We start from the raw sequence: 26,097 nt of genomic DNA on the forward strand, positions 1-26,097 counted from the left end.
TCTGCATCTTATGTATAAATATACACACACAGAGAAAAAGACTGAAACTGCAGGAAAAAAATAAGGAAAGGCTCTCCAAAACCATCTTGTAATTACTTGCAGCAAGTCTCCCAACAACTAAGCAGATCCTGTTATCTTGAATATAATCTCATAACTCCTCTCTTCGTGCTATCCAAAATACTTCACTGTAGCTTGACCAAGTAGCCGCACTGCACCAGGAGAGACAGCGGTATGTACCATGCATGGCAGGACTCAGCAGGCAGAAAAATAAGAGGCAGCCCTGGGCTTTGTCTTCTGGTACATGAAGTTTCATCTAATCGTACAAAACTTATTCCAATTTACCCATAGGCTTTTTTTTTTTTTTTTAATGTAAATCAAACTTCATGCTAACATAATGGATTAGGGTGGAGCTGCAATACCAATGCAGTATTTCCCTTGCTTCCTATTCAAAAGCACCTGATTGATGAGACAAGATAGAAAACAAAGCTTCAAAAGGCCCATGAAGTCTTGGCAGGGGCCAAGGAGTGTCAAGTGAAAAATCCCTTGTGCCCAACTGGCCTTGTGTAGCACCCAGAGGGGAAAGCAAGCTGGTGTCCTGAGTTCAGACACCCGCAGGAGCCCTGCAGGAGCACACTGGAGGAGGAGAGCCAGTGACTGCAGAAGCTATAGCAGGAATTGAAGGTTTCCAGGATCAACTGGTCCAAAACAACCACAGAGGAGCCCCATTTTGCTTTGCATTCTGCCTCTCTGGTGCAGACTTATTCAGCTGGGGAAGATCTCAGCCTCAGACTCCAGCTCTGCTCTGACACACAGACCCAATGCAATAACTACTGTGGGCAGAATATTCAGTACATTAGGAGAAAAAAAAAGGAATAAAATGAAGCTTTCTCAAATTACATCAGCCAGTTCATCTCCCCTCTTCTCATTCTTTACCCTATAAGGCTGTCCTCACTCTCTACCACACTCTGTAAAGCACTACAAGTTTTCTATTTTCCCCTATTAAAAGGAATTAGATCTTGGATTCTACAACGTGACCTGCAAAGGCAAAGACAGAGCTTTGTCTGAGTTTGCTTCTCCTGAAGCCAAAAGAAAAACCAAAAGCTTGCGAGTGCAGGGAAGCAGCAGTCATTCTTAACTGTTTAGGTCTTTTGGATATTTACCATTCAGATCTCAGCTACCCCATTCTTCCCCCGCAAGACACTGACTGGAGAACTAAGCAGTTTATTATTATATCACGGATGACAGGGAAGCAAAACCTAATTAGTCAGGGGAGGAGATTATTTTTATTACAACTGTTTAAAAAACAGTTTAGCTCCTTTTCCACATGCCTGAACAGACTGGTAAAAAAAGGTCCCCTTTTCAAAAGCATCAGCCGCCTTTCCTCTGTTGAACAAAGCTAGAGACGTTTGCCAGCGGGCAGGATCCTGTTCCCCTTGCAGACCTCCTTCAGCACGGGAGCAATGCCATCTGAATTTACAACCCTGATTTTCTTTTTAAGTGAAGAAACAGGTAGAGGAACAAAACCAGAGATTTCAGACCTTCCTTAAGGGTCCATGAACAAATGACTCCCCCCCCATCTGCTCTGTTCATCCTATACACAAGCCATAGCTGGTCACCTTTTTATAGCACCTTCCTCTCCCCAGCTTGGAACTTTTTATTTGCAAAAGGAATTCAAAGAGGAATGAACACCCAACCCAACCCCCAAGGCTCTGCCCAACCCCCCTTCCCAGTTTCTCGCCCGTCTCCGTTATTTTGGCAAAGCCACAATCTCCTTGCACATTCAGATTTTGCAACGCTCCTGGGCTGAGCATTCAGACGAACACTGTCAGACTGGCACGTAGGGGTTGAAATGGAGGAGGCGGCCATCGTTAGCATGAGAGGGTCACTTCTAATACCTCTTCTTGCCTCGAGAAAACCACAGGGAAAAGATTCCCAGCTTCCACCTCCCAAGCCTCTCTCCTATTGCCTTACATGGCAAACTACAGAGCTACAGCCATGCAACAGGCATATTTTCAGTGAGAATGCACAGTGAGGAACATAAATACACTATTGAATTTAGGTTTATGTGGTATCAACCATAAACATAATGCTCATTATCATCCAAGACACAGCTTTCTTTTGATGAAAACGTTCTTCTTTCAGTACAAGCACCCAGCCTGACCTAAACAGAGCAAATGATAATCCCATGCTAGGCTTGTGGTGAAATCACAGTCCAGTCACATTGCTCTGAAGAAAGATCACCAGAGCATGAATCCCATTCCTTAACAAACTTCAGCGCATTCAGGTTTTTCTCCAGCATGCACAGAAACCCTGTGATAACTACTTAGAGATGGTCTGAACACAAAAAAATCTGTTGCATTTAAACTGCATCAAGTCCATCTATGCCTGGGTCTGTGGTTTGACTTCAGAAACATTCATTTGCTGATGAACAACAATTTGGAAGAAGGATTTTATCCTTTCTCACACCTCTCACAGCTCTATCCCTCAAGGGTGAAACACTGTTTTGCCAACCGAGACGTTTTCTGTCCTCAACATCGGTGATACACCTTAGGATAAGGACTGCACTCACACTCAAGGCAACACTGCAAATCTCCATAACAGTGTGAAAATCCAAGTTAGAGGAGCACATTAGGTCTTACCTTCTTGAGCTTCCCGCTCTTGGTGCCCACAAAAGCCAGGGAGTGGTTCTTGTAGACGTAGGCAATCACAGATGTCATTCTGTCTCCATCCTCGGTGAAAATAGGGAGCCCTCGCACCATGGATGATACTCCCAAGGGGGCATTCATATCCAGGCCACAGAAATTGTCATCAATTGTTAACAGCTATAAATAAAAAGAAAGAGAGTGTGAAAAAATGAAGCCACCAATTCTTTAGCCATTTGGAAAGCATCCATCCAAGCAGGGACACCATTGCATAACACGCCTGTAATTTATGGAGGCTGACAAATCAACGACAAAGGCAAGACTGGAGGTGGAAAAAATTCATCCAAAGTTGCGTGATGAGTTACAGGCAGAAGGGGAACTGGAAACTCACTTTTCTTGAATGGCAGCCCAGCAGGATACTTTACATTAAGCTTTTTTCCTACTGCTCTACCAGTCAGTTTTACCAGTCAAGACCAAGCGATCAAAGACAAAGTCTGCTGAAAATGTCTTAAAGATACCTAGTTCCGTCAAAAAATAAAGTATGCACATCATTCTCATGGGATCCAGAATAAGAACCACTGAGCTAAATCTGCACTGGCAAATAAAATAGACCTTGGCCTGCCCTCTGGTCCTGAGACCCAATAGCAAGGCTCACTTCTCTGAAACCTGAATAACCACTCCCCTCCCACCTCCAAACCCTGTAACATCACTCATGCTACGTCTTGGAAATTATAGGCCCTCCAAGGCACATCCTGGCATTGTCTGGGAAAGAGCTGGTCATCCCAGGCCAAATCTGCAGTAGGCACCCTGCCAAGGATTAAACACTATAGACGGTGACTGCACACACTCCCCATTCCCGGGGTTAACTTAATCATATCGCCCCGAATCCTTCTCTCGCACTCATTAGCCTGCTGACTTCACCCTCCTGGGTCTCCTTTTCTTCCCCTTGAAAGAGAGATTATCCACATTCGTCCATCTCACTGGAGTACCATAACTCACTGAAGTTCTTTGGAGAGGAGGGAGGGTTTCACAGCTGTTATGGGAGCTTTCCAGCATTTGCTGGAGATACCCACGAACTCCTGACAACCAGAGAAAAGGCCCTGTTCATTAATGCTGCTGCCTAAGCTCTAACACCTATTGCATTTCAACTCAACAGGCTGGTCATCAGACAGATGCTCCACTGGGATTGTAAAATGGTTTGGGTTGGAAGGGACCTTTAGAGGTCACCCAGTCCAAACCCCATCCTTGCATATGAATGCACATAGTGTCTAGTTACCTCTGAGGGTGTTTCTTTGGGCTTCAGGGAGTTACAGAAGTGCAGCAGCAGAACAGTACAGACAACTCTCCTACCATAAGACACCATCTGGCCAGTAGGTGAGGCTAATACAGGTTGCCAGTATGAAGATCTCCACAGGATAAGTCAAATAAAGATGAAACTCCAAATATCACAGTACACAATTGCCAAAGCAGTGAGACCATTAACTTCACTGGGACCACTCACAGATCTGAATTTAAGCATCCTCTTAAAATATTTTGCTGGACTAAGGCCTAGAAAGGCAATAATTAATTGTACAAGAAGGTTGCTTAGTTTTCATATATCAGTAATAAAGGGCCATGACAATTTTCTTTGTCTGAGCTCACATCTTCCTGGAAGCATGGCTAGAATATGTGCTGCTCCTTACTTGAGTTCACGAACAGTGAAAGCCTAATAGTTGATTCATTTTATCCTCACCCAGCAATTACAGGGAATAATTACAGATGGTTTTACTGAATGGAAGAATAATGTGTCCTAAATGTATTTATAAACACATAAAACCTATGAGGGATTCAAGCAGCCATTAGTAAGGAACAGCTAGCCTGAGCTCTGGCCTGCAAGAGTCATTAGTGTTGTGGACTGCCCTTTCGGAGCTAAAACTAGCTCAAAGAACAATTACAGATCAGATCAACAGCCTCCACGAGCAGCTGACAGGATGTTGCTAGTCTCCAATGCCCGCACAAAGTCTAAGATAAATCTGCATCCCAGATCCAAAGGCCAAATTCGTCTGAGGTGTGGCACCACCAAGCTGCTGACCACGCTTCAGAGAGGCAGGACACCCCTGCTTACAGCACGACTTGCAAAAGCCGAGCATTTCTGTGGATAATGAGAACACACGGAGCTTCATTACACAGGTCAGGATGGAAAAAACTGCAGCTTGATTACTCAGAAAGTACAAATGTGTTTGAAGCGGCGACGCTACCCAGATCTTTCTGCAAGACATGAGACACCGACTGCCAGAGATGAGCTAACGAGAGGAGCGGTGCGTTGGTCTGATGCAGCGTGACAAGATTTCTGTTCGCCAATTCACTACCCAACACATCACCTGGTATGGGATCTATCTCACCTACCTTTAGCCACATAAAGTCTTAGTAAGTAGCCTACAGCGGTCACGTAAACTACCTTCATAATTAACCAAGTAAAGGAGGGATGTCAGAGAACAAGCCACCCAACCAAACCGTAATGCACTAGATCACCTTCTGACAGAGCCAGCTGATTGCAAAAGAGCTCCAGATGATTCAACCTAAGCATCTAACATTGAGATGTATCATACTTTGAACAGGCGGCTGGACTATATGACCTCCTGAGGTCCCCTTCAACATGAATCATCCTATCTGGGACGATCTGAGGATAATCCAGGTCTTGAAGTCAGGCTCAGTTTGACCAGAAACTTTTAAATTCTCAGATTAACATGATTGTATTTCAAGGGTATAATAAAACTCTGTTTGTGTCTCACTCGAACTGACGGTCTGACAGGCTGAGAAAAGAATCCTTTCACACTGAAAGCAAGAAATTCCCAAGCTTTCTACAAATAGCAGAAAGAGGGGCAAGGGAAGAAAGTCCTGCTTTGTCATGGTTTTAAAGGAAAACAAGAAAGAGGAAACTGCTTTCTTTACCACAAAGAGGATGAAAAGCTTAATAGTGCCAGCAGATGTCTTACCTAGGGTGTAGGGTAGGAAGCTCCATCTCAAACAACAGGAAATTACACTGACAAGCAGTGAAACAGTAACAATCAAGCAGGGCTGGCACAGTCCAAGGCACCCTCCTTGGTGTAGCAAAGCCTCCCACACACTCCTCTCCCTGCAGCACAGCCAAAACCAGCTACTCCAGCTGAAGCACTTGGAGACCAGAAAGGACACATGCAATCATCTGGTCTGCCTCCCTGCACGACCCAGGACCTCAGATCTCAGGCAGGAGCTGCCCGTGCTGTCTTGCAGACAGATACAAGCTACTTCTGTTTGCTCCTCAGCAGGTCTGAGTCTGCATGGCTGTAAGGATATAGCACTGAGCCCTCCATAACACACTCTGTCAACAGCCAGGGTGTGTTAGCTAGAGTATATGATTGCTGTAGATGTCTATCAGAGCTCACATAGCCAGAGTAAGCTCTCATCCTCCTGCAAAACCCTAAGGGGATATAGACCCAGAGATCCCAACATCAAGCACAATAACCTGTGGCTGATCTGCACATCTTCAACCTGTTGAGACTTAATTAATCCAATTGCCACAGGTTAGTTCCTCCTCCATCAGATGTGGCCCAGCTCCAGCTGAACTCAGACCTACCCTTAATGGGGCTGATATCATGCTTTTCCCCCATACACACACAAAACTAAATCTAAGCCCATTTATTTCATCTTATTTCCGTGAGATTATTTACAGAAGGACACATCCTTATAAGAAGAGATTATAAGAAAAATAGGGACAGACTTTTTAGTAGGGCCTGTAGCAATAGCACAAGGGCTAATGATTTTAAACTAAAAGAAGGTAGATTCAGACTAGATATAAGAAAGAATTTTATTGTGATGAGGGTGGTGGGACACTGGGCCAGGTTGCCCAGAGAGGTGGTCGATGCCCCATCCCTGGAAACATCCAAGGTCAGGACGGGGCTCTGAGCAACCTGATCTGGTTGAAGATGTCCCTGCTCACGGCAGGGGGTTGGACTAGATGACCTTTAAAGGTCCTTTCCAACCCAAACCATTTTATGACCCAAGCACCAGGATGAGGTTGAAGAGTGAAATCAGCACTTTCTCTTACATGACACAGTTCAGATGAGATCTAGAGCCATCACAGCACACCCTAGCCTCTGAGGCATGCAAAGTGGTGTGAGAAGGCAGATAAGGTCGTTCACTTACATGCTGTTGCGCACGTGCTAGAGATGCAATCACAGAGTTGTGGTTTGCAATGTGGACAACCATCCCCCAAGAATAGAGGCAAGGCCAGCAAGCCACACACTACATGAAAACTATTTTCATTTAAGACATTTGGGTTATTTCCTCTGGGGATCGTCTGCAAAAAAATGCCAGCAAGCGAAACCCTACAAATAAACATCACCCAGCTTCTGTGCAGCTGTGGCTCTCAGTTGCACACACGCCTTTGTAAAGGCAGAAATACAGTCATCTTCTTCAGCAAAGAAAAACACGTAAGGAAGTTTGGATTTATGATGAAAGGGTCAGGAGTTGCAAGCACAGGTTTATTTTCAATTCCAGACACTCCTAGCAGCAATATAAAGTAGCCACGTTAAACTCTCTGGAGCTTCTCTGCTTGGCAATTTCACGTTAACGACTTTCCAGAATGAAAGCAGAGGTGAGGACATGAATTCGCTCTGCTTGCAACACTGCTGCCACACTAGCTGGGATATCAGGGACGGGCAAAGGGAAGATCTAAAGAGGCAGAAAACTTCTTGCATCCTGAGCAGTTAAAATCTAACCCAGAAATTCACGGCACAGTCTGTAGGTAACTCAGAAGGGAAGGGGGGGCCTTGCGGTGGAGATACTGGACTGAAGTCAAGCAGTTCATCATCCCACACCAGGTTCCCACCTGCAAAAGAGGGAATACTACTCACCGCTCCTCTGCCCCAGGGAAGCTGCTAAACACAGGTTTATAAGGTGCTCTGCATATCCAAAATATCTTCATATGAGAATGTTTGGCAGCTCCCAGGGCATAAAAGCCCTCCCGAGTCCCACCAGCTGCCTCTCCATCTTGGGCTGGTGTGCAAGGGGGAGCCAGCTGGTGAGAGGCTGCGGTCTGCTCCTGCCGCCGCTCCCTGCATCGACAACCAGAGGGTTGATCTGCAGCCGTGACACTGTGGCCAAGTGTCACATTCACCAGTGAGATAGGAAGGATGTGCAGAAGAATGGGCCTGATTTACAGGAGGATTCTGGCAGGCATTTGCCTTCTCCAGGATTAAGCCTATCAAATAAATAATTAACCCATCCAAGCACTCCTGGAGGGGATGCTTTTACAAGGCTGGTGCTGGCTCAGTCCCCTAGGGATTCGCTGAGCCCCCAAGCCCCCAAACTCAGCAGAAGGGTCAGAGCTTTGATTACAATGCCTCCTTCCCCATCCTCATCTGATTTCCCGGCAAAAGTGAGCACTTCGGCATTGCATAAACGGGTGAAGCACCAGATATCAGGGGGTCAGTGCAAACAGTGCTCATAATAAACTTCAGTTGTCCCTTAAATAAGTGCTTTAGCTATTTGCCTCTGAAACAGCCCCTGATAACCAAATACAGCCTAATCCATATCTTGGGAAAAGCTCTGACAAAGGATTAGCCATCCCTTGTTCCTCCTTGCTTTCACTCCAGCGAAATCTTCCTCCACAATCAAAGCACCGGGGCCTTTTTCCAGATATGTCAGCAGGCTCCAAAGCGATTCCACAGACTCACTGGGGATAAAGGCTGTCCCAACGGCCAAGTCTCGCCTTTGATTTACAGCTAATACCTAACAGCCCTGCCTTCATACTGTGGCAGGTACTTGGCTCCTCACTCTCGTTATCTCAGGCTTGGCCACGGCAGACGATGGAGGGAACACATACATTACGGCTGTCTGTGCTGCCAGCAGGGCCAGAGGGCCAACAGCAATAAGAAATCAACAGTAATATGCACTTGAGTCTTTGCAAGGAGATCTCCAAGGTCTTTTCCATCACCTGACTGCAAGATCTTCTTTGCTTCCTGACTGCATGGACTGAATGAGGGTGAGGGTGGGAATGTATCCTACTCAATAGGATCTTTAAAAATCTAAAGAAGTGGAAGCCCTAGGAAAATCTGTCACAAGGAACTTCATGGTACCTGATGAGATACAAGCTAGGAAATTTAGGGTCTAGATCACCTGGTGCAGGGATGAACCATAAATCCCCACCCAGTGGAGCTGCAAATGATGGAAACATCTCCCTGCAAACCACAGGTCTTTAAAGTCCAACAGCATCAGTATGGTAGCCGAGGCTTGTGCTTCTCCTGTTTGCCTGCGAGTGTCCTCTTGATGGTATCAGCATGGGCGTCACTGCTTGGTGAACTTCTGGTTAGATGCTGGTTTGCCCTACCCCCGCATTAGTACCTTGCCTTCCTTAAGATGGATTGGCTCTGCCTCTGACCTCCTGCAGTATCTCTGCTTCTGACCCCTCTGAGACCAGTGGTCTTTGGTTCATCTGACCTTCTCTCACCATTTGTGCTGCTAACTTTGGCAGAACCATCCCATTTCAGCCCGTTGGCTGTGCCTAGCCATGAGGTTCTAGTGCAGGATGGAGGCTGCTACCTCATGCCACATCATTCACATAATTTGATGCCTGTTACTGCCCTCCCCATCACATGCATTCCTGACAGTGGGTCAGGAAAAGGCCGCGGGCTTGCCAAGAGAGCATCAACAGCCGTAGACCTTTGTCATCTGTAATTCAAAGCCACCGAGAAATTTTGTGGACAAAAAGATGGGAACCCTGGGCCACCAACCAAAGATAGCATAGATCATCAACCAACCCACTCTTCAGCAGTTAGCCTGCAGCCCAGTGACATACAGAAATATCCAGTACCGTTTCCCCAGGGTGCTCTGTGATATAATGGAAGCTGGATAAAGAGCCAGCATTTGGAAATACATTATAATTGCACACTGCTTTTCACTTGTGCAACCACAGCAATGCTTACCATGCAATTACATGTCACCATATACAAATGACAGTGCAGTTACAGTAACTTTACCAATTACAGGGAAATTGCACCCACTATGCTAAGAGGTTTTCATTCAACCATAATTCAGGAACGCAAGAACAGGGGAGAAAGTTACTCAAATTGACTAGAACTGGTACAGGCGTTTGGTTTTTAGGTCTGTAGTTTAAGCATCAGTTCAAGGACTGGTGTCAAGTTTCCAGAAAGCTGCAGAATTTTAATGTAGTACAGACATTTTATGCCTGCATTTATGTTCCCGCTACACTGCGAGCATAAGGCTTCCCAACAGTCTATACCATGTACCTCCACGTCGTAAAATTTGCAATTTCCTGAAGAGGAGGCTGATTTTCTTACAGAGGCCAACAGGTTTCTTTAGTCTTCAGGGTTTTTGCTCAGCAGAGATGGCTGATTATTAGTAAGAAGTAATGGCTGCGATAAATTTATCATCCTCTAAGCCCTGACTTTCTGAACGATTAGTGTGCCATAATGTGTATAATGTACATTGCTTAGTGAACCCCTAAAAATTTTCTAGAACCCTGATATTGCAAAAATTAAGCAACACTGGCAGAACCTGCTTTTCTTATTTCCAGCTGCAGATCCTGGGGACGCAGACCACAGCCTTCAGGGTCTGCTGACCCTGAGTCACAGCGAGCTGGTGAGCAGCAACTGCAAATGCTTTTCAGCCCATGGCTTGTTCTCAACACTTTGTTCCCACTTTTGCTATGCACGTTGCCTTACTGCTGGCATGGGACCGGTCAGCAGCAGCATTTCTGCTCTGGAAGCAGCACCAGGCTCTCAGAGAGAAACAGTTCATGCTCCCATGAAGGGAAGTCCAAGGCTGACTGTCCGGAGAAGCACGTCATAGATATTAAGTGTGCAATACTGTCCTCAGCAAAACAACGTACTTGCTTCTTGGTCACTCGCATAGAAGACGTTCCTACCATTAAAAGTGAAGATGCAATTAAGGATCCAGCCTGAAGCACCAGGAGGTTAATGAATCCATGTTGCTGGCAGATGGTGTACTGATACTGGCTTCACCATATCCCTCAGCTCCTATGTCAACCTCACCTCCAAGCATCTGCCAGGAGACACAGTCGCACTATGTCGTGATAAACAAGACAAGGTGCAGAACAAACCCAGACACATTGGAATATTTTCCAGTGGGATATTTACGCTCTCTGTGTTTGGATATTGTAACTTAAGTGATATTTCAAGTGCCTTGGTTAGAGCCCAAGGGTCTGATACAGGCAGGGAAGAGGGAGAGCAATGCTCTGACAGAGCGAGATAGTGCAAACACTCTTATTTATGGAGACCTTCACAGCCCACATCCCAAACACTACCCCTGTGTCAGCCAAATCTCCCTTTTGCATAAGTCATTTCCACCTCCTCAAAAAAAAATTCTGACGTTTCGATTCCAAATCTCAGCATTAGCACACCGAGCCACGTAGCTGGGGTGAAGATCAGATCCTGAGGTGCGTGGTCACTGAGGTTCATCCCCTCACAGGTGGCAACCGTCCCTGCAAACAAGAAGGACAGATGGGACCTGAAGAGCAGCAAATGTGACTGTAAAAGGAAAGGGAATTCTTTTACAGTCCCATAAACTTCCCGCTGCTGGCTCAGAGGCTGGAGGATCCTATGGATGAGGCACTGAAGGATAAACAGAGGAATATGATCTCTATGGCTCTCAGCTCAGTGCTTTCCATGAGCTTTAGAAAATTCACTTAAAATTTTTCACACCCCCAAAAAAAGAGATTATTGAGTGTGGAGACTCTGCCTTTGAAACCGCCATGGTCTATTGGGTAAATAAGCATTTAGGGATTTTTCAAAAGTGAAGTATTGATCAAATAAGCTGCTCAAACTCTTCTGTAAGAACATATTCCAGCAGCAAAGCTGTGTTATGCACCTGAAACACAGTAGCACTGGCTTCCCCTGGTGCTGCTGTAGCTGAGATGGGGAGTAAGAGTCCCAGAGAGAGAAAATCTTACGTGAAAAGGGTTTCCACTGTAGGCAGAAAGACACCTTTGAGAGAAGGAGAAATGCTCACAAGCTGCTGCATTTTATCCTAAAGGATGTCACATTTCTGAGATCAGCCAAAGGTTGTCTACATAACAAATCCCTGGAAGCATCAACTGCAGTGATGAAAGCGGTGTGAGAAGAGGCTGGAGCTCTATCCTCTGTTAGCTGTCCCCTGTAATCCTGAGCATCCTTGCCATAACATGGGTCTCTCTCAGGCATGTCCATCCAATAGAGACACCTGATAAAGAGACATTCCCTTCCCCACATCACAAACTCTCACATCCCTCTTCACCAGATGGACACAGCAACCACACTACAGGGCTCTTCTAAGGTCTCCACAACAATACCATTGCTGTCTGTTGCACGGAACATTTAGGGGTGTAGGAGCCCTCTCTTGCTGGCCTGTCCTCCCATTCACAGACGATGTACCTGACCCATTATGTTCCAATGCTTTCTGGCAGCAGAATGGTTAAACCAGCATTTCTGGAGCATTTCTGGCAGCTGCTAGACACCCCTCATTCCTATTCCAGTGACGCACACTAGCACCTTGCCGGATAGAGTCCAGCTGCCTCCCCTAAGCCAGCACCACCAGAGATTCTCCACTGAATCACAATTACTATAATTATTATTTTGTCACACAGACAAAATTATCATTTGGGCTGCAAAGTGCCACGTGCACCAACAGCGCTATATAAATTAAAAAAACCAACGCTGCTTTGCATGCAAGAAACACCTTTGCCTGGAGATCCCAGAGCTGCTTAAAAGCATTAATTAAACCTCACCGCAGTCCTGTGAAGGTAAGCTCAGTGTTGTAATGAACAACATGTATGTGCTGTTGCTTTTCATCATGGGGAAACTGAGAGAGCTCGGCTGGGTGTGAGAGGCTTGCTCACCAAATAACGATGAGTTGTGCTGAGCTCCAGGGCTGCACATCTGGATGAGGGAGTACCAAGTTGTGTCTGGTCCTATCATCTCACAGAAAATGAATTTGAAGAAGCCTGTTATCAGTTTAAACAATGAACTAAAGCACTAGAGCTCTGAAAAGAAAAATCTCCCACTTGCTGCCTCTACCTGTGCGGATCTCGGTACTTGAGGAATTCAGAGCACTTGTGTCAGCCGAGTATAAATTCACTCAAGCCATTAAGCTCAAACTCCTCCTGCATCTGCAAGCGGGACTGTGCAAGCGGAAGGCTGCAGCCGGCCCTCAGAAGCAGGGACACCATTACAATTACAGCCCTGTGTTTCTTGGCACAGGATCCTGACCAATAACCCCAACCCATTGATAAGTGCTGGGTCATTCCCTCATTAGGAGGAGTACATTTTTATTATTCCCTTCTGCACAATCCCTCACTCTGCCTCTCCCACTCTCTCTGTGTGCCTAAATACACGCCTGGCTAATATCACTTGTTTACAGGATAAATCAGCTGAACAAATCCTATTATATTTTGGAACACTGACAATGACGGGGTAATGACATTGAAACAGGGAAAATACAATGTTGTTCCTACTGATCTAATGTCACCCGCATGCTCTATCAGCTATGCCAGCTCCAATATTGCATGGAGGAAACAGAGGTCTCTTTCTGCAGTGCTACCATTTAGTTGCATGCATATCTGGGTGTCTTGCCTTTCCTACCTTCTAAGTATTTCTTTAAATATCTTAAATATTATTAGAATCAGCACCATAAAGCAGAAAACATAGGGGATGCAATGTTTACTAGCTCTTAAGCTGAAGCAACTGGGTGCTGGTGGCACAGGGAAGATCTTAAGTCCTTTGTACTGTGTAGTTATCTGCAGGAGAAAGATGCAACAAAGGTCTGCATTTCAGCAAGCCACATTCATCCACTTACTGACATTTATCTGCACAATAAAGCAGAGCTGAAGAGAAGGACAGGTCCGACGTAGATGTCTGCAGGACACCCAGGACCCCAGCCCCATCCTGTTCTTGGACATATCTACCCAGCCAGGTCCACACTGGCTCTGCAAACACCATGTTTTGTCCCAAAGTTGTTGTCACGTTACCCAAAAATTGGACCAGTGCTAATAAAATGCCTCTCAAGCAAACTTACAGCAAAACCATATCCCACACCAGGAGTCATGCAGATGCCAGGCTGGGAGTGTCTGGGGCAGAAGTACAGTCAGATGAGATTCGGACATCTCTCTGTAGGTACAACAGCCTTTCTCATCTCCATCTTTACATCATCCAGTCTTCAGGACGGAAACTTCCAACATCTGTATTATCCTACCTGGCACAATGGGGACCCGTGTTTACACACAATTTGGATAAATAGAGAAACGTGTTTATTTTGGCGGGGGTGGGGGGGAAGCCTATGTTACCTGTGTGCTGGAATATGAAATAAACAGACACGCACATCAGATCATTCCCAGAGTCTAAACACCTTCGCTGATTCTCCAAGTACCAAGACAGACCCTGCACTGTTTTTCACCCCGACAGCTACACTTGCATCAGGCAAGTGAGCAAGGGTCCGTGCAGGATTTGGCCCAGAAAGCAAAGCTGAATCCAGCATACCCTCAGCCCCCTCCTCAACAGAACGGTTATTGCTGAAACTCCTGCGCTCGGCTGCCCCCCGTCCGGAGGTGCTTTAAATAGCATCAGGCGCACGAAGGGAGCTGGAGTCACTTTGCTTCTGGCTCTTCCAGGATGGCTGGGTTTTGCTTGCTGCTTTTTTTTAAAAAAAAAAAAATAAATCTGTTGCACAAGCATTGCCATTGGCCTGCAAGGCAGCCTCCCGGCGAGGCAGTACGAGGTCAGGTTTGCAAAGTAGCTGATCTCCTGACGTGGAAGAGAATGCAAGGAGATCATATGGAGCCCTCCAAAAATGCAAGGCTGAGCCACGGGGCAACCGCAGGGCTCAACCACAGAAGAAAACAGCCTGGGTCACTGGCAGGGGAAGCTGCAAAGACCAGTTCCCAGAAACAAATCTAATTGTCTATGTGGCAAGAAGCGCAGGCAAATGGCACACGCAGTGATGGAGAAGCTGGCACCTTGCCCACCTGCAGAAGCAGCTACTGGGGGACCACCAGGACCTGGGGAGCTGATGCTGAGAGATGCTGAGCTGCTCAAGCAGAGCCAACGTGGTCCAGAGATGGGACTGATGGTAGGGGAGGAAGCTTGCGCCTGAAATACCTCAGACACAACAGCAGCTCAGCAGCCTTGGCCCTGCTCTGTCCTCAATGAACATTTTGTGTGAGCGGGGTTAACCAGACGCAAGGAGCCGGCAGAGAACAGCACTGTGCATGGGTCTGGCACCCCGCCACTTAAAGACATAGGGTTTCTTCTTGCTTTATGCTTGGGAAGTAAATAAATGGTTTTGAGAAGGAAGTTGTTTCCAAAGCATACTTCCCACACACACACCCCCCACAGGACAAACACTGAGGAATCGGGAAGGGGGGAGGAAGGGGGGGGGTGATAAGGAGGTAATTAATTACCACCAGCATTATTTCTGCATGCACACTGATTTGGTCCTTTCAAGGACAGGTGTTTAATACTGAGGAAGGTACTTAATACCTTAAATACAGTCATCCTCTCTGTGCAATTAGGCCCTGGTTTACAGCCCTTAAGTGCAAGCTTCAGTTGATGTAAATGCTTAAGAGTTTTTGGTTTTCTCTCCCCCAGGGCCTCCAAAGCCACTTTTTCTTCCTTTCTGGAGTGCAGAGCACTTTACAGAGGCAGGGAAGTGTCCTTATCCCTGCTGGCTGAAAGCAGAGAGGTGGCACATGGGAGGAAGGACCGCCACCAAGGAAAAAGTGACAATGAACCCATGTGGTGCCTGAGAAGCCCCTGAAAATGAGCACTCTCCAGGTTAGCATATGCATGCCCATCTGAATAAGCGGTGGGCTTTTGAGGATGTCCAGAGGACTGGGATGTTGGCAGCAGTTATACCCAGGCTGAACTAAGAGCTTGTGCAGGTGCTGGAGAAGCCCTGTAGTGCTCACCCAGCACTGTTCAGCCATCGGCACGTACATCGATGGAAAAACCAGGAGGGTCTCATTCCTATGACTCCGTTAGACCCCAACCGTTGTGTCCCGAGCATGAACACAAGGCATGCTAATCAATGAGCTAGTGCTAATTAGTTAATGAGCCTGCTGGTCACCTCCCAGAGGAAGAGGTGGGGGGACTCTCCTAATTCCAGTTACAGAGGGGTCAGGACCTTACTTGGAGCAGTGGAGGTTTGAACTCAGCTGCTCTCCATTAACCTGAAGAGCACGGCCCCAGACATCTCTGGTCACTTCCACCACTGACAATAATCATGAGAAATACCAGCCACGTCGCTGGAGAGAGCTCCCTGCTCCACTTTCGCCTGAGCTGCCTCATGTAACAAGTGAATATGACATTTCTCTCTGATGAAGTGGCTTTCATCCTGGAGCACAGGCAGATTTGCAGGGGAGATGATGGTCAGGCCTGCTGGAGGTGGAGAAACGAGGAGAGGGAAGGTGCATGGGGGAGATTTGCAAATTGCAGAGCTCAGCTGCAGAAACCCTAAGGCAGTGCCCTACCCCTTGTCCATATTGCCTCCTCAGTTAAACCCTCCATCCCCTCCAGCTCCCAGCATCAGCAAGACAATGCTTGTTGCCTCTTATCAAAGTTGCTGGGCTCAGCAAGTCCCTCCAACAACACGCTCTGCACACATGCACACACACAGTCCCATCCAACACAAACTGATGTGACCAATTATACAAATACAGATCTGGCAGTAATAAGCCTGTTTGCTCCGTCTCTGAGTCTCCAGTGAGCATTCCCAGAGAGACATTACTGTATTTCTGAGGCTACTGCCTTTGCACAGACTGCACTGTCTCTCCTTTTTTTTTTTTTTTTTTGATTCCTGCTCTTGCTTGTATCTTCAGAGGAAGAAGAGAAAAGCACTGTTAAAAGTTGACCAAGAACCGACCTCAACCGACCATGAGCCCTTTGGATCAGAAACATGAGTCTGTATAATTTGGGCTGAAGACATGTACACAAAACTTTAGTGCACGGTCTATCCAGTAGGGATGAACAAAAAGCCCTATTGTGCAAGCACGAGTGACATTGACCCCCTGCAGAGATTTACTTAGGATAGCCCTTCTAGCAAGCGGTGACGCTACGAGGTCTAATGAAACCAATAGCTCGTTCCTGTGACTGTGAGTCATTCCCCTGGGAAAGCAGCAGGCTCACATACTGGCCAACCCAGCCGGGAGAAACGGGCAGGGGCTGTGTGTGCAAAATGTCAACGCAGCGGTATCGCACAGACCTCCTTCCACGAATTCCCCTTCCCAAGGGCTAAGCAAAGTTAACACTCCCTTTCACCCCAACCATTCCCTTTTAAGGGAAAACGATGGGGGAAATTACCAATAGAGGTGGCAATTCCTGCTTTTTAGTTTGCGAAGCGATTTTTTTTCCTTGAAATGCCCCTTCTTTCCAACAGCTTCAGCCCATGTCCTTCTTTCTAAATGACCCCCATGCTAGAAAGAAACACAACAGCAAGGATGCTACTCCCTCTTCCTGTAACATTTGGGAACATTGGGCACAGCACTAAGAACCGGGAGTCCCTGAGCTGCAACTGCCCTGCAAGTCATATTTTATTGTGCTGTAGCCAACCCTCCTTTAAAACAGGGGTAATGCTGCTCCTCGTCTTGGTGTCTCAGAGGTGCTCTGTCAGACCTGTGTGCTGTTAACACCAGAAAAGCAGACACAGCCCTGGGAGGAAGAGGAAAATCATTAAACAGGCTGTTTGTAGGAAAATTGTGGTGACCCTATCACCAACAGCGGCCTCGCCAGGAGTCAGGTTGACAGGCCCATACCATACACACAGCCCTTCTGCCACTTGACCTAGAAATGGCCCTTCCTAACCTGGTGGCATGGAGTGGAAGAAAGCCCATGGATCAGCCCCAAGGGCCAAGGGCCATTCATCCTGGGGTGAGGTGCTCGTGCAAAACCCCTGTGCACCCAGTTGGCATCCAGACATGCCTGACAGCCATCCATGGAAGTAGTAATCAGAAATATGCCTTCCACAACCTCCTCCCACATCCAGCTAAAGCCCGTGGGTACAGCAGTGCTTGCTTGGCGAGCATCAAGCATGTAGGATGCTTGGGAAGTGTGGATGCAGGGAAAGCAGAGGGAGTAGGAGAGCAGAGTCCACTTGAGGAACAGATGTAAGGAAAAGATGCAGGACTTTCAGGGATCTGGGCACTGCAAAGTTGTTTCGGGGAGTTACTGGCTTAGGTATGCCTTGAAGCATCAGAAGCACAGGAAGCCCTTATAGCCAAGGCACTCATCAGACAACGATTCGGGTCCCAGATACCCACCTCACCTGCCCTCTGTTAGCAAAGTGTTGGAAAAATATTGCCCAGCTCTTTACACAAGGGCTGTTGTTGGCTGGTCAGCTTTGAAAACATTTCTTTTCTCCCCCAAGTGACAGCACTGCCATGAAAAACAGGAAGAGATTGAATACAGTAATTTAAACAAACTCCATTTCCTGCCAAAAGGAAAAGAAAATACCGGCAAAATGCAGAAGCCAGGCGATAGTTGGGGACAGACACTTTGATTATCTTGGACAGATATTTGCGCTGTGTATCCGGTAAAAGCTACAGCGATGGAGGTGACACCTTTTCATTTCAGGGACTGGAGTCTGTTAGGCTGCAGAGCGGCAGGTGATGCTGCGAGGCAGATCAGGCTGATGAGGAGACCAGAATCTCCCAGGACAGCAGTCCTGGGTTGGAGCCAGCTTCTAAGCTGACAGCCGGGATCATGTGCCAACAACACACCGTGTTTGGGACTTCATTGCAAGCCAAGGCTCCAGCAAGGACCCCTGTTCCTCTTGTATCTCCCCAGCAGGCCCTGACACCCTTATGCCACCTTGGGGTCAGTCTCCAATACCTTCCTCTTCTTCTTCATCCATGCTTGTATGTCCCGCACAGTGGTTCACTTAGGCAAGTGAACCCAAGGCAGAGGGGAAGGCTCCCCTCCCTCCACTACCGAGCATCCCACTAGTGCAATTGTCACTGGGCTTCAAAATGCACCTATTGCTAACCCTATTTCATATTACTGAAAATACTGAAAATCAACAAATCCCGCAATGATCAAGTCCTGTACTGAAATGGCCCATTCTTCTCCATTCTTCCTTTTAAAAAGAAAAAAGGAAAAAGGAAAAAGACACAGAAAAAACACCAAATCCAGCATTTCCCAACTATATCAACAGGTAGTTACAAAGTTTACGGAGCGTATTTAAACCACCACCTTCTTTATCCCACATGAAGACTGTTTTCTGTTTTAAGAAGCCTTTTGTTTCCTCCAAAATAGCCCATCTTTCTGCCGGCACCCAGCCTTGCTCTTTATGCTCCATACATTGATGGCCCACAGAAGTGGTCATGTTCTGGTGGCACACAATGCTCTTGCTAGGTAGCCAAAGGGGATGAAGGTGCTCTCTGTGGCTCTGTAAGTAGGAATGGTTTCAGTACCAGGAAAGGAGATTTAGATTAGACATGAGGGAAAGCTTCCTAGCAGCAAAGACAGATCCTGTAGGGAGAGAGAGGAATCTCCACTGCTGGAGGTTAAGAACAGATGAGACAAACATCTGCCAGAAATGTTATAAGTAGGGCAGAAGGGCAAATCAGATGACCTCATAAGACTCTTTTTTTTTTCTCCCAGCCTCATTTTTCTCTGATTATATGAATTTCTAAGCATTTAGGGTCAAGCGTACTGTTTAAATGTAAGTGATTACCCTCTATCTGCAGAAAGGAAACCAGAGAGGTATTACCTGGAACTGTTCATCACCTGAATGAACATTGCCAATTTGCAAATCAACTGCCCAGACATAAAAATCCACCATTATTTTCCTGATTTATGCTGAAGATTAATAGGAGGACAGGTATAACACAGGGACAGGGGAGGAATCTACATTGAGGATCTTCCTTTCATCTCTGGTCTTTTATATTTCCCATTTTGGAAATTCTTCTGTCACACTGCTAACATCTGTAATGCTCATACGCAGCTGGCACAAGAGAAGCACAGGCTCATCACACAGTTGTGTCTCAGTCTTTTGCCTTCGCATTGGGTTTGCAAACCAGACCAGGGCAAGTCTCCAGGACATCCAACCCTGCAGGACATCTGGGGACCCAACACCTCCTGCTGCACGTTCACCGTGAGACACGGTGCGTCCAGCTTGCTGCCAGGTCCTACCTGACCTCAACTTTTCCAGCTCCAGCTGCACCAACAAAGCTGCCTGAGCAGAGAAGCTGCAGACTCTGCACTGGGCTACCTCTGGCCAAGTGCACCGCTCCCCCACATCCCTGTAATTATTTGTGTGCACATTGCACGTTAGGAGAGCTGTGCTGGGAAAGGTCCCTAAGAGACTTCTCTTGCCCTGAAGCGGCCTTGAGGGAGCATTACACCAAGGCAGGAACAGGAGCATCCCAATATGTGGGTCCCCTCTGAGTCAGTTATCACCCTATTAGAAAAATATTTTTTACCAAAAGCCAGACCTGACCAAGCACCAAGATGCAAGGACAGTGCGGTGAGCCCAGCTCCATAATCCATGGTCCTACAGTGAATACCACAAAGAAGGGCTGGAATATGTCTTCTAACAGTGTTTCTTTGCAATGCTCAGTGAGGGTTTCCCACAGCTCATCTCTACCCATCTGCTCGATGTCAGGCACATCAGTTGTATCTGGTCCAATACAGGATTTCGGCTGCTGAAGGTAGGGCAGCAGAAGTGAAGTTCAGGTCCAGCCTTGACTGCAGGCAGGTTAAGCCTCTATCTGCACTAGCAGAGAAATATTTGACATCTGCACAAAACCAGGGAATGGCTTTGTCATTGGTTTTAATGCTGCTTCAAATACACTTGCTGAGAGGCAGAGCAGCAGTGCTGGTGGATGGCTGGCAAGCAGGGCATCAGCAAGGGAGATGAGTTCTCACAGACATATATCCAGGCTCCAAAATACTTCACCAACCATCAAATATTTTCCAAGCTTAGCGGCTGGACTCTGCAACCCTGACAGCAGCCAACTCACTAATACCTCTTGCCTCAGGCAGCACAGCTGATCTCAGGCAGGGCTTGCCAGCAGCTCTAAGTAGACTCATTTATGGAGAGAACAGCCCACTTAGTTAGACTTTTCAGACTCCTGTTTTTCCTTCAAGGATCTCCAGGTTTTCTCAAGCTGGGAATCATTAGCATCTCTGATTCACAGTGAAGAAATGCAGTCACAAATATGCTCTAACAGTTTTTCCCACTGTGTCACCCAGTCCCTGACTCCTTCCCCTCTCCCCAACACCTGCAGTCCTGTCCCTCCAAATTCAGTCTGATGTATCAGTGTTCTTGGTCTGGGACTCACTGCAAGGGACACAAGAAAGCTGTTGGCCCTTTTGCTCTTGTCTAAAGGCACAGAAGCCAGGTGACAGAGGTTTCAAACCTCCTGATTTGAGAGGTCCAGTACTGCAAATGTTAGTATGGAGCACAAGCAGAGCAGATTTGCAAATGCACAGAGAGGCTTAACAGCCCAGAAAAGAAACTCCAGTGGGAAGCTCCCAGCTTAAATCTAAAGGCAGCTCTTTGAATGTACAGAGGCCTTGAGGCTAAACAAAAATATCAAAGCCAGATTTGGGCACAGCCTTTCTCCCTGTGCAGTACTCCACAGGGAGCTTTACAGGTCTAGGCAGAAGAGATCCCAACTAAAATGAAGGACTTGTCCCTCCGCATGTTCAGCGTGGGAGTATGAGAGCAGTACAAGGTCAAGCAATGATGCTGAGGGTACTGGTGTAAAGGGGAATTAGGGCAGACTAACGCAGGATCAGACTCCCTACAATGAAATTTCCATCTGTGTTCCTCTTGGTTCGTCCTTGTCCTCCAAAGGAACAACAGCAGGGATCCCTCAGCAAAGGAGGCTTGAGTACAAAGGAAAGCAAGAGCAATCCCATATCCTGAACCCTGGTTGCCTTGAGATTATGGGGCAGGAAAGCACTCTGGTGTTTCTCCATATTCCCTTTGCTCAGACTTGAACTTGCCTCTCACTTGAAAGAAATAATTAAGGAAGGAAATCAAAGCTCAGAGAAGCGGCTATTACAGCAGCCTGGGTGCAGTGCCGGCTGTAATGCTGATTTCTGTGCGCGGTATCAAAGCCAGCCGTATGCTGGCAGGGCTGATGCAGATTGCTGCAATGACACTTTAGTGAACCAATAGAATAAACTAAGACAATTTCTTAAGACCATTTGTAGGTCAGGTAGACCGGCTTCTTCCCCAATCATGCCCTTAAATCTTGAAGCATTTAATCCTTGATCTGCAGCCAGGTCTTAATTTTTCAGTGCAGAGGCAACTCAGAGCTGGCTGGAAAGTGGGAGATGAGGGGCTTTGATGGTTAATGACCAGTGCTTCTCAGCCCTAGAAGAAATGAAGCCCTGGCTTCACAAAGCTCCCTGAACAAATCTGTTCCAACTCCAGCCCAGGGAATAAAATTACACCAGCAGACACAGAAACCAGCACAAGCCATTGATATTATCTAGGCCATGGTTTGGTTTAGCTTTGAGCCAAGACTGCACAAGGAAATGTGATTTCACCGCTAACAAATTGCACAGTGAAATACCTAGAACAGGCAAATTCCTTCTAAAGATTTCAACCCCCTTGGCTTAGTTCATTAGCAAATATAGCAAGCCTGGGGAGGTCAGAAAATGATACCTTCCTCAGCTCATCCATGAGCAAACTGAGACATGAACTGGTTAAATTAGGTGGTGCGGTGAGCTGGAGGCAGAGCCAGGACTGGGACGAGGCATTCTCAGTTCCTTGGTCCCTGCTGTAATCATTGAGCCATGCTCTAGGATCTGTGAGCACACGAGGAGGTTACAGTTGGGTGCTTAGGGGCTTCACTTACCGCACTGCTACAGGGAATGTCCTTGACTTTGAGCCAGGCCAAATCTAACGTCCCCTCTCCCCTGTAGCAGGACTGCAGTCTGTCCTTGATGCGATCGTTGATCTTTTTCAGGACAAAGATGCAAAGAGCAGACTCATCCAAGGACTTCATCTTCCTTTTCTGCCCCTTGGAGAAGACTGTGAAGAGGATATCATCCTCAGGGCCAACACCCAAAGACCTTGCTAAGATGGCTCCAGCCTTAGACAAGTAGGCTGCCTGGAGCAACCGGTACTCCACCCCATTCTTCTCACAGCCAATGGGCACCTCAACATAGGAGTTAAAGGCTGTGTCCTCCTTACAAAGCCGGACCAGCTTGGAGGTATAAACCTGCTCCTTTGTGGTGGAACCAGGTGGTGAAATCATCTCAGGCTGCAGAGTCAGGAAATAGACAAAGTTACCACTGCTGAAGCCATAAATGTAGTAGATATCAAAGTCAGGGATGATGGTAAAGGTGTCTGAGGGGATCTTGATCATAGAGGCCACAAACTCATCATGAAAGACATATGCAAACATCCCATCTGCCTCGGAGTTCTTGGTGAGCTTTCTGCTGGAAATAGTGGGGAAATACTCAGGTTTGCCATCCACAGCAGTGGCAATGAACAACTTGTCATCCATGTTGCTGTAAGAAACAATGACTCCAAAAACAGAGCCACTTTCATTCACCCCAGAGAGATAATGCTCCTTCTTGTGGAAGGGCTCTCCCAGCTTGAAGAGGTCATCCAGCCTCAAAAGCTTGCAGATGCCCTGGTAAAGACTCCCACAGGCTATCAATCGATTCTCCTTGTAGTCTATGAGGAGCATTTTGTTTATGTTGTTAGTAGGCGTCAAGGGTTCGTTGCAGGTTTGGACTATCCTGGGAGGATAACACTTGGGATTATCTTCATCAGGACCGGTCTGGTGAGTCACCAGGACCTTCAGGTCACTGGAGAGTTTGTAGATCCTGTTGACAGCTCCCAAGTAAATGTGCCCAGTTCTTTCATCAACCACCAAGTGGTTGAAGTTTCCCTCTGCTTGGTCTCCAGTGAAAGTGATGAAGGGCCTCTTTGGATGGAGTGGCTGCTGCCTACCAAGAGGCGACACTGTGGTGGATAGCAGGAGGTGAGAAACCAGGCAAGTCCATTTCCACATGGCCAGTGACATGATTAGAAATGTTTGTATTCCCAAGGGAACGAGGATTAAAAGCTGTAAGAGTCTTCAAAAAGCCAATTCCCTGGCAGATTTTGTCCTACAAGCAAAGAGAAAAGAAAACAAAAGTACATTACTATGGAGTATTCCTTCCTCCTCCCTCCTTCACAACCATGCCATCATCAGAGTGTATTTAATTGCTAATCCTCCCTTTCTCGTCTCTGAGCTCTCTGCTTAAAACCAGCACAAAGGGAGCCCTCCTGAAAGGAAAGATGCTGTTAGAATGAGCAGAAATCACATTGCAGAATAATAAACCAGCACCCTTTTACTCTCCATTACACGCACACGTGCCCCATGGTGCAGCACGAAAATCCACGGGAAGCCAGAGCAGTGGAGAAGGCTAATGGTAGAAACAACAAGCAGTATTGCTGTTTGCGTTGCCAACTTTGACCCAACTGCACATTTGCTATCTAAGAAGACGGGACAGAAGGATTATTATCCTGCTCTTCTGGATAAGGGACTGAAGCCTAGGGAAGGTCAGGGACCTGCTTACAGGGACAGGTCCAGATGGATGCTGAGCTCTTTTGCAACCCTTGAAGTTTGCCAGGAAGAAGCCAGATCTGGTCTGACATTAACACCCTTTCAGGGAGCCCTTGGTCCAGAACAGGCCTGTTTGGACAGGCTCTCTGTGGCTTCCAGATCAAAGCTGCCTCATGCCGGTCCAGCTTGGAGTACAGACGTAGGAGTTGTGGTGCGCCAGCCTTCACAACCACACCTACAAAGGGCAGGCAATAACCACAGAGCACACAGAGCACCAGGTCTCCTCCCTCCCCCGGGCTCTCACCACAAGACCACTCTCCACCCACTACACAGCCAAGAAAACATTGTCTAAAAGAGAGGTACTGTTCCCCTGAGCATCTTAGGGAACCGAGGAGAAAGGGGTTGCCTAACTATTAACAGTAATAAAGTCTAAAGGTCCATGAAGTAGGAAAGCTAACAACCCAGGGTCCAGCCTGGTGACTTTCCAAAGAGAGGGAAGGGGGCTCCCTCACACTATTCAGTCTCTTAAAATCTTCCAAGTTTTAACCAGGGTGGTGGGAGCAGTACGGGGTTCGTACAGCTTCTGTAATTTGGTGAGCTCAACACCAAGGCCCATCCCCGTGCCATGGAAATGCATCTTCCCACTCAACACATCCATCTGCTCCCTGCTCCTCCACCTTTTCATGGCTGCTTCTGTACCAAGAGCGGCTTTGTCCCCTTGTGGCCCTGCAGAGCATGTGAGAGACGGAGTCCTACCAGCTCAGGTCTCACCAGTCAAGCTCCTTGCCGAGTGCTGAGTGCACAACCCATGTCACTGGTGGCCAGGCTGAGGCACACAAGTCCTTCTTCCCTCCATCCCGCCTTAACATCCAGATCAGAATTTTACAAAACTGTTCTTGACTTTAGAAAGGCCACAAGCCAAACCCCAGCTTCACTCCTGCAGGCCAGTGACCTGTTACCTATCTCGCAGAGCGGCTTTGCTGAAATCAGAGGTGTAACTAGCTGAGTGATGACAAAGGCAAGGACAGCCAGCCCCATGCAAGCAGGAGGCAATGGAACGATCACCGTTTGCAGATCCCAGCAGGGAAGAAGATGTGGCGGTGACACAGGTCTGGATTCACAGTTGTTTTCAAATCTGTGCAACTCTGCTAACACCAGTGGAACTGAAAAATTTACTTCCAGAAATAGTAAAGAGAATAAATCCTGTCTTCTTTTGACCTGTAAATTGATTAGATCTGATAGTGGAAAGGGTAAGTCTGGGCTTGCAGAGCATCCACCACTTTTATGCCACCCCAAATATTTCAAAATTCTCACAGTAGTCAGAATTTCAAAGCTGTTGTACGATCACCTTCACCTCCCACTGCCCTCCGTACCATAGCAGCTGCAGGCATTGAATAGATGACGGACAAAGGTCATTTCATATTTACTTTAGGCATGTTTACTGGGTTCTGCTTTGCCTTTCTGGTCAAGCAAATATTTAATAAAATCAAGCTTATACTGCAGAGTTTGCAAGACTGTCCTGCGAGCAGGAGAGGATTCGCTCTGCAGGGATATGCAGGCTGGTCACGTAGGCTTTTAATAACCTTTATTATGATAGATAGAGCAGCAATGGGATGAGCTCTCCCTGCACAACCATTCCTCTTTCAAAAGAGGTCATCCTTGAGAGAGCAGCAGAAGAGGAAAGCTGTCCCTGTTTGAGTCCTGTGTTCAGAAACATCATGTGGCGACCCTGAACACCGGCTCCCGTCACTTATGAGTTATGAACCATATTTCTAACAGACACTGGTTTGATTGGGCACTAGACAGATCTAGGAAGAAATTATTCTTTTCAAGTACTAAAAAGATATCTATTCTACCCCTATATTTTTGCTATGTTTTGCTCCTCTGAGCTCTGCAGAGTCAGCACAGCTGCAG

The 26,097-nt window shown here is 47.0% G+C and overlaps 1 protein-coding gene across 6 annotated transcripts in view; it reads right to left on the minus strand.

The window, feature by feature from the left end:
- PLXNA4 (plexin A4) overlaps positions 1-26,097 on the minus strand; it is a 460,615-nt gene that overhangs the window by 406,136 nt on the left and 28,382 nt on the right. For all 6 annotated transcript variants that reach the window (XM_075081683.1, XM_075081685.1, XM_075081687.1 and 3 more), the window contains 2 exons: positions 22,480-23,743; positions 2,640-2,822 (listed from right to left, as the gene is read on the minus strand). In XM_075081683.1, coding sequence (XP_074937784.1) covers positions 2,640-2,822; positions 22,480-23,658 — 1,362 coding nt within the window. In that variant the 5' untranslated portion in view covers positions 23,659-23,743. The remainder of the gene's footprint in view (positions 1-2,639; positions 2,823-22,479; positions 23,744-26,097) is intronic.

The sequence above is a fragment of the Phalacrocorax aristotelis genome, chromosome 1 (assembly GCF_949628215.1).
Source record: "Phalacrocorax aristotelis chromosome 1, bGulAri2.1, whole genome shotgun sequence".
Lineage (NCBI taxonomy): Eukaryota > Metazoa > Chordata > Aves > Suliformes > Phalacrocoracidae > Phalacrocorax > Phalacrocorax aristotelis.